This window comes from Silurus aristotelis (genome assembly GCF_946808225.1).
Source record: "Silurus aristotelis genome assembly, chromosome: 17".
NCBI classification, from domain to species: domain Eukaryota; kingdom Metazoa; phylum Chordata; class Actinopteri; order Siluriformes; family Siluridae; genus Silurus; species Silurus aristotelis.
Window position 1 is genome coordinate 3,199,749 of NC_139590.1, and position 8,772 is coordinate 3,208,520.

The following is an 8,772-nucleotide window of genomic DNA, read 5'->3' on the forward strand; positions in this document are numbered from 1 at the left end:
GACAAGTCTGCTGTAAAAATAAGGAACTAATGTTTTCTGCAGTTTTTTTTCGATTTGATCAATAGTTTCTGTTAGTATAGTTACTTGTAAAACAAACAAACAAACAAACAAACAAACAAACAAGTCACGCCAGGCAGGAAATTTTGCGATATTTGACATTATTTCTCTCTCTCTCTCTCTCTCTCTCTCTCTCACACACATCAGGGATATGAAACAGACAGCGTTTTTAAAAGACGAATCTTAACCAAATCGCTTGTTTGTACACAGTGTGTGTTATTATTAATGTGTTTAATGATTTTGGTTTTTAAAAAAAAAAACTCACTGTTTTATCGCCAAATGTATTGTTTTAAATGCCCCGGAACGCTTTTCGATACCCGGTGTTTGTCGCACGGACACGTTTTCTCGTAACGCACCTTCGCGAGCGCCGTGCTGAGCTGTGAGTCTGGTTTCTTCTTCGTTCCACAAGTTTTCTTCTCGGGTTGTGATCAATAAAACTCTCTGTGATAATCGTGTTGAGATGATGGACATAAGGGAAATTGTGATTTCTATCCGGTCACGTGTAACCGGAACCAGCACTGTTTGTTTATTTAGTTTTTGAGGTTTGAGAATAGTTTAATTTGGTTTGTTGAACAGAGCCGTGTCTCGGCGGTGTCGGTGCGATGGAGAAGCTGCAGGGGTTTGAGTTCTGGAGGAAGACCCTGCGTGCTGCACGCTTCGTCCTCGCCCCGATGGTGGACCAGAGCGAGCTCGCGTGGCGGCTGCTGAGTCGCAGGCACGGGGCCGAGCTGTGCTACACACCCATGCTGCACGCGCAAGTGTTCGTACGTGACGTCAACTACCGGCGAGAAAATCTCTACAATGAAGTGAGCCCCGAGGACCGGCCCCTTATCACACAGGTGAGATCAGACACCCCGGCCTCGCTTTATCACACAGGTGAGATCAGACACACCGGTCTCACCTCCTTACACAGCTTAGATCGGACACCCTGGTCTCGCTTTATCACACAGGTGAGATCAGACACCCCGGTCTCGCTTCATTTCACGGGTGAGATCAGACACCCCGGTCTCGCTTCATCACACAGGTGAGATCAGACACCTTGGTCTCGCTTCATCACACAGGTGAGATCGGACACCCCGGTCTCATCTCATCACACAGGTGAGATTAGACACCCTGGTCTCACTTCATCACATGGGCAAGATCAGACACCCCCCTGTCTCGCCTCACCACACGTGTGAGATCAGACACACCGCTCTCGCCTTCATACACAGCTGAGATCAGACACCTCACCACACAGTCCGTTATAGAATTCAACATAGATTTTATGAGGATGTCATACGGTGTGACTCGTAAAAATCTAAAAATGCAGCTTAAACCGTCCTTCTGTTTATTCCACACCATCATATAATGGAAGTTGTGTTGTGTCTCTACAGTTCTGTGCAAACGACCCCGAGGTGTTTGTCCAGGCCGCACTTTTAGCCCAGGACTACTGCGACGCCATCGACCTCAATTTAGGATGCCCTCAGATGATCGCCAAACGAGGTATTGCTATAACTGTGCCTCATAATAAGAGGATGATTGAACGCCAGGTTGATGTGACTGGCAAAATATAAAATCCACAATGTTCTACTTACTCGAGATGCAGTCCGTTAGCCATGGCATGATTGTTGTTTTGACGTTTGCTTATGCATTTTATTTTTTTTAACTGGAGCTGGAGGACAGCAGATGGAGAGCATCTTGGTGTCATATTTTACTGTAAAGTATCTCCCTCTGTAAACTGTCATATTCTACAGAATCTCCCTCTGTAAAATCTTACTGTACAGTATCTCACTGAGATTTTACAGAGGGAGATACTGTACAGTGAGATTTTACAGAGGGAGATACTGTACAGTGAGATTTTACAGAGGGAGATGCTGTATAGCATCTCCCTCTGTAAAATCCCACTGTACAGTATCTCATATTAATTATTATTAAACAGTATCTCCCTCTGTAAAATCTCACTGTACAGTATCTCCCTCTGTAAAGTATCACTGTACAGTATCTGTCTAAAATCTCGCTCTGTAAACGTTTGCACTGTACAGTATCTGTCTAAAATCTCGCTCTGTAAACGTTTGCACTGTACAGTATCTGTCTAAAATCTCGCTCTGTAAACGTTTGCACTGTACAGTATCTGTCTAAAATCTCGCTCTGTAAACGTTTGCACTGTACAGTATCTGTCTAAAATCTCGCTCTGTAAACGTTTGCACTGTACAGTATCTGTCTAAAATCTCGCTCTGTAAACGTTTGCACTGTACAGTATCTGTCTAAAATCTCGCTCTGTAAACGTTTGCACTGTACAGTATCTTACTTGGTAAACGATCTCACTGTAAAATGTTTTATTTATATTGCTGTCTATAAAGTGTCTCACTCAGTCTGTACTCAATAACTGGTCACTGCATTATGCAGCTTTGTAAAGAATCTTGTTTTGTAAAATGTAACATTATAATAAACAATGTTCTGTTTATTTCATATGAAAGGTCACTATGGTGTGTTTCTGCAGGATGAGTGGGACCTGCTGGAGAGAATGAGTACGTCTTCATCCAAACACACAAACACAAATAACCCATCGAATAGAAATCAAATAATGGTAAATTTTTTTTACAGTTAAATTAGCCAATGAGAAGCTCTCCGTGCCAGTCACATGCAAAATCCGGGTTTTCCCAGAGATTAAGAAAACAGTAAAATACGCCAAGATGCTGGAAAAAGCGGGTTGCCAGGTATTACCTGGGTATTACGCTGATTTACCATTATTTTATCTGAGTCGGTGGATTCGGTTGCAGATTTTATTCTGCTTTTCTGTTGCAGCTTCTCACCGTTCATGGAAGAACCAAAGACCAGAAAGGAGCACTGACCGGAGTGGCGAGTTGGGAACATATTAAAGCCGTACGGTAAGATTTTTCAGTTCAATTCCAGTTTACTTAACAATAATAATAAATTAAAAAAAGTTTTCAAAATCATTGTGTATGGTTTATTTTCTTCTATTTTACTTAGAGAAGCTGTGAACATCCCGGTTTTTGCTAACGGAAACGTTCAGCACCTGAGTGATGTGCAGCGCTGCATGGAGGAGACGGGAGTGCAGGGCATCATGAGTGCAGGTGGTGGATCTGAGAGAAAACTATAATTATAGACAAACATGGTCGAATGTGTTTTTAAATTTTTTTTATTAATAACCTTTTTTTTTGTAGCACCAATAATAAACCAGGTTTGTTTTTGTGCGTGGACAGAGGGGAACCTGCACAACCCGGCGTTGTTCGAGGGCCGTAACCCACCGGTGTGGGAGATGGTGGAGGAATATCTTGGTGTGGTGAAGAAACACACGCCAAGCACGCTATCACACGTTCGAGCTCATCTTTTCAAACTCTGGCATCACACGTACGTCACACAGCAAATAATACGATATCTCGCACTGTAAAGTGTCTTACAGGGTAACGCATTTTACGCAGTAAAGTACCTCACTTTGTAAAGTACAGTATCTCTCTGGGTCAAGTATCTCCCACTAAATGATCTTACTCTAAAGTCCTTCAGTGTAAACGATCTTACTCAATATGGTATCTCGCATTGTAAAATATCTAACAGGGTAAAGTATCTCACTGTAAAGTATAGTATCTCTGTGAAGTGCAAGTGTAACTCTTTAAAGTATCTTGCATTGTCAGGTCAAAGTATTTCATACAATGTAAAGTACAGTATCTCGCACTAAAGTATCTTGCTGTGTAAAGTATATGTGTAAAGTACAGTATCTTGCACTAAAGTATCTCCCGCTGTGTAAAGTATCTCAATGTAAAGAACAGTATCTCACACTAAAGTATCTCGCTGTGTAAAGTATCTCAATGTAAAGTACAGTATCTCGCACTAAAGTATCTTGCTGTGTAAAGTACAGTATCTTGCACTAAAGTATCTTGCTGTGTATAGTATCTCAATGTAAAGAACAGTATCTCACACAAGTATTTTCCAGTGTAAAGTACAGTATCTCGCTGTGTAAAGTATCTTACACTAAAGTATCTTGCTGTGTAAAGTACAGTATCTCGCACTAAAGTATCTTGCTGTGTAAAGTACAGTATCTCGCACTAAAGTATCTTGCTGTGTAAAGTACAGTATCTCGCACTAAAGTATCTTGCTGTGTAAAGTACAGTATCTCGCACTAAAGTATCTTGCTGTGTATAGTATCTCAATGTAAAGAACAGTATCTCACACAAGTATTTTCCAGTGTAAAGTACAGTATCTCGCTGTGTAAAGTATCTTACACTAAAGTATCTTGCTGTGTAAAGTACAGTATCTCGCTGTGTAGTTTCAATGTAAAGTACAGTATCTTGCACTAAAGTATCTTGCTGTGTAAAGTACAGTATCTTGCACTAAAGTATCTTGCTGTGTATAGTATCTCAATGTAAAGAACAGTATCTCACACAAGTATTTTCCAGTGTAAAGTACAGTATCTCGCTGTGTAAAGTATCTTACACTAAAGTATCTCGCTGTGTAAAGTACAGTATCTTGCTGTGTAAAGTACAGTATCTCGCTGTGTAGTTTCAATGTAAAGTACAGTATCTTGCACTAAAGTATCTTGCTGTGTAAAGTACAGTATCTTGCACTAAAGTATCTTGCTGTGTAAAGTACAGTATCTCGCTGTGTAAAGTTTCAATGTAAAGTACAGTATCTCGCACTAAAGTATCTCGCTGTGTAAAGTACAGTATCTTGCACTAAAGTATCTTGCTGTGTAAAGTACAGTATCTCACACTAAATAATACTGTTCTTTAAAGTACCGCAGTGTAAGTTCTAACTCTTGCATTGTAAAATATCTCACAGGTCAAAGCATCTTGTACAAAATTATCGTCACTGTAAAGTACATCAGTGTAAAGTATCCTACACTTTAAACAATCTTTCATTGTCAAATATGACACAGGGCAAAGTATTACATTCAGTAATATAACCTCAAAATGTAAAGCATAGTTTATCACACTATAAACTACTATATCTCATGCTATTACACCGTGTAAAACATCTTACTGTGTAAAGTACAGTATCTCGCACCAAGTATCTCACTTTGTAACATCTAACAATGTAAAGTACAGTATCTTCCTCAGTGAAATCTCACACTGTAAAGTATCTCAATGTCATTTACATAATCTTTCTCTGTCTCACAGTGTAAAGTATCTTGCTCAGTAAACTCACTGTAAATGTCTCACTGTAAATCACATTCTGTACACTAGCTCAGACAATGCGGTATCTCTAGCTGTAAAATATCTCACGTGTCGAACGTGGGCTTCTATTTTTCACACACTGTAAAAAAATCTCACGCATCGCTGTGTACGGTTTGTTTTTCTTTTCTCTCACATTTCCTCCTTTAGGCTGCAGATTCATCAGGACCTGAGAGAAGATTTAGCCAAAGCAAAGAACCTGGCAGGGATCGAGGAGGTGAACAGACAGCTGAAGAGCCGCTGCCAGGTACAAACGCTGATCAGGAAACCGATTCCTAAACGTTTTAATGTGATACGTGATGTCCTGAGTCTGTGTATTGATCTGTACAGGAGGAGATGGAGAAGGACGAATCGGAGCGACATCACACAGGGCTGCCGTTTCCTCACTGGATCTGTCAGCCATACGTCAGACCAGCGTGAGTCAGCTTTTAATCTACTTCCTGTTTCCTCGATGTGACGTGTGTGTATAAATAATTAGCTAATAATGATTAATACAGAATTACATTATATGGACAAAAGTCTGTGGACGCCTCAAAGTTTGTGTGAGATTCATTCAGCCACAAGGGTGTTGGTAAAGTCGTCATGTTCAGTAGGGTTGAGTTCAGAGCTCTAAAGCAGGAGATCTTCCACTCCAACCCTTCAACTTTGTGGTAACAGTTTGGGAAAGAACCACATATGGCTGGAAAAGCCAGGCGTCCTAAAACTTTTGTCCATATATATTGTTTACAAATTAACAAAACATTATAAATATTTATAGATATTAAATTGAATTAGGATAAACGTTTCCTATTTTCTTGAACAATTTCTTTAATATTGATTTTTGTTGAATAGTGCTATAATTGTATTATTTGTTAACCTGAATTTATTTAACTGTCATGTTACTATTGTAATTGCTAGAATAAATTATTAGCTAATTTAAATTTTAATAATGAATAATAAAATGAACGAATTGATAGCTGTACTATTTACGGTTATGTAAAAAAAAAAAAATAAAAAAATTTATATTATTTAAACCTGATTCATTGTAGACTATTGTTATTTGAGACGGTGGTTAACGAATGAAAAGTGGACGCAGGAATCCCCAGCCATTCGACTTTTCGCTTAACGAGACGCGCCGCTGTTTTGTGCAGACCGAAAGATCCGAGCAGCGAGAACGGTGCGAAGGCGGTGAACAGGAAACGGGTACTGGAGGACAGCGACAGCTCCAACGAGTCGCTCTCCAAGAACAAGCAGAAGAAGAAAGTCAGGAACCCGCAGAAGAACTTCTGCCCTGAGCTCAAACGTAAGGCAGGATAAAGGATTTTTCTAGTTGCGTATAAACAAATTTAAAACACGCCATTCTATTTATCTATTTTTCGTTCCTTTGCAGCAAAGTACATCAAATGTGAGCAATGTGGCAACCCCAAAGTACGTCTTCTTTCATTTGAAATAAATATATGATCCATCCAAAAGTATAGGGACACCTGACTTTTCCAGCCATATGTTCAAAAAGAGGCACATATCAGTCTTATGGTGTCCACAAACTTTTGCCCAAACAATGTCTTCATTATTTATTATATATTAATTACTTTTACATGGTGATGAATCGAATTTCTTTCCCCCTCTTGCAGGGGAATAAGTGCGTCTTCAACCTGTGCCGTGGCTGCTGTAAGAAAAAGGCCTATAAGGAAGTGGCCGATTGTCCAGGTGAGTTTACACTGTGGCTACTCGATCTGTCCCGGAAAAACTATTTGCATTGCACGGAAACGCGTCTGTGGCTTGTCGAAATAATTAACGTCAGTTTCATGTATTTATTAAAGTGTTTACTGATTTCTCTTTATATAAATACACATTGAATTAATTAAATAAAGAGATGTTTGACTTATTTCATCATACTTTAACAAATATCCGAATGTAAGAAACGCACGATTTATTTATTTATTCTTTTAATTAAATTGTTCGTAAATCGTCAGTAATTTCCCTTTTAAGAGAAATTCTTGAAGCTGTACATAAAAGGCAAAAGAGTCGTTAGTGACGGGAAGCGGCAGCGATTTTCGCTGAGAACAAAACCCCATGTTTTCGTAAAACAAATCGCGTTTCGGTACGGATCGAGTAACGTGTATATATATAAAAAAAAAAATTTAATACAGTTTTCTTTATACATTTCTTGGGCTGTCTATCAAAAGTCAGCCAGCAAAATCTCCTACCATGCACACATTTTTAAAAAAAGGTCATCCTCCGTTTCCTCCTCCGCAGGCCACGGCTTGAAGTTCAAGACGAAAGCGCTGAAGCAGAAGCTCGCAGAAGTCCCGACCGAGACCCCAATCTCATCTTAAACCTCTGCATCGCTCAGTTTTTCCCCAAAACCAGGCTTTTGGATGAGATTTTAGTCTGCTGTAAACGCAACAACAAAGATGTGCATCTTATTCACATAGACATGCATCCGAAAACGAATCCTGCTGCTGACGCGTTACTCCTTCACATTATGAATTTCATGTCAAAAAAAGGACACGCAATTAAAAATCTGTATCTTGCAACAAAATTTGTACGTAGGGTTTTAAAAATTGTGGCTGCAATTAAGCCCCGCCCCTAAAAAATTCTCGGTGCGGTTTTACTGTATTCACACTTTAACGCTCGGATGTTTTTTAGCCAAACAGAATTATTCAAGCGATGCATCTGGTTCTGTTTGAGCTGGGGTTTTTTTTCCTATTAATTTATTACGGTTTAGTTTTTAAACAGAACAGGTACAGGACAAGGCCACGCTCGATATTTGCCACATGTTCAATCCACACCAAAGATTCTGCCGACGTTCTGACGTTTGCACTGGAGAACATTGGTGTTCTTGGCGAAATCAGGACGCCGGGTCACAGCTGGATTATTTTAGTAGCGATCCGAAAATGTGTCTCAAGAGCTCGGACTCTTGGGTCGTTTTTCTTTTGAGGATCATTTGTGACGTTTTGCGTTTTTAATGTTGAGGTTTTTACAAACAATAAAAAAAAGAAACATTTTAAGAAACAATCTGCGCCAATTTGTCCAAATACGGTGCTGTCATTTCTCTCACCGTTGAGCTTCTGAGGTATCAGTGATCCTGTCCTTTTCTTCTTTCTGGACCTACCTGATCCATCCATACTTCTGGATGGAGTTCTCTTCAATTGGAGATCTCTCGGTACACCTGAGGACGGTTCAACTCAGGAACAATGAAGATGGATTAGGGCTACAAGTACCAGATGAACAGAAGATAACCTGAACAATGATGGAACTATATTGAATGGACATTAGGAGTTGATTGTTTCCCTTTTCAGTCCGGTTCCTCTCAAGGTTTCTTCTACATACCATCTCAGGGAGTTTTTCTGGCCACTGGCTCCCTCATTAGGAAAAAACAGAGGGACTCATTTATAATGCTGAAATGTATATTAATCTAACTTTGTAATCCTGCTTCAAATCAATGTACATTATTAATAGTGCGATACAAATAAAATTGAATTGAGTTACAGTTAGATGTGTATTGACTCAGCACATCCACCTAATCACATCACTTCCTGTGTGAATAAACCGTTCAAAAGACAAA

The 8,772-nt window shown here is 39.6% G+C and overlaps 1 protein-coding gene across 1 annotated transcript; it reads left to right on the forward strand.

The window, feature by feature from the left end:
* Nucleotides 1-198: 198 nt before the first annotated feature.
* Nucleotides 199-8,701, forward strand: dus1l (dihydrouridine synthase 1-like). Its single transcript, XM_083567002.1, has 14 exons — nucleotides 199-436; nucleotides 634-896; nucleotides 1,431-1,539; nucleotides 2,514-2,564; nucleotides 2,641-2,753; nucleotides 2,842-2,924; nucleotides 3,028-3,131; nucleotides 3,261-3,408; nucleotides 5,376-5,472; nucleotides 5,556-5,641; nucleotides 6,356-6,507; nucleotides 6,595-6,632; nucleotides 6,836-6,911; nucleotides 7,461-8,701. Exons 2-14 carry the CDS (start codon nucleotides 660-662, stop codon nucleotides 7,538-7,540), a joined length of 1,374 nt encoding a protein of 457 aa, XP_083423128.1. The 5' UTR covers nucleotides 199-436; nucleotides 634-659; the 3' UTR covers nucleotides 7,541-8,701.
* Nucleotides 8,702-8,772: the final 71 nt, after the last annotated feature.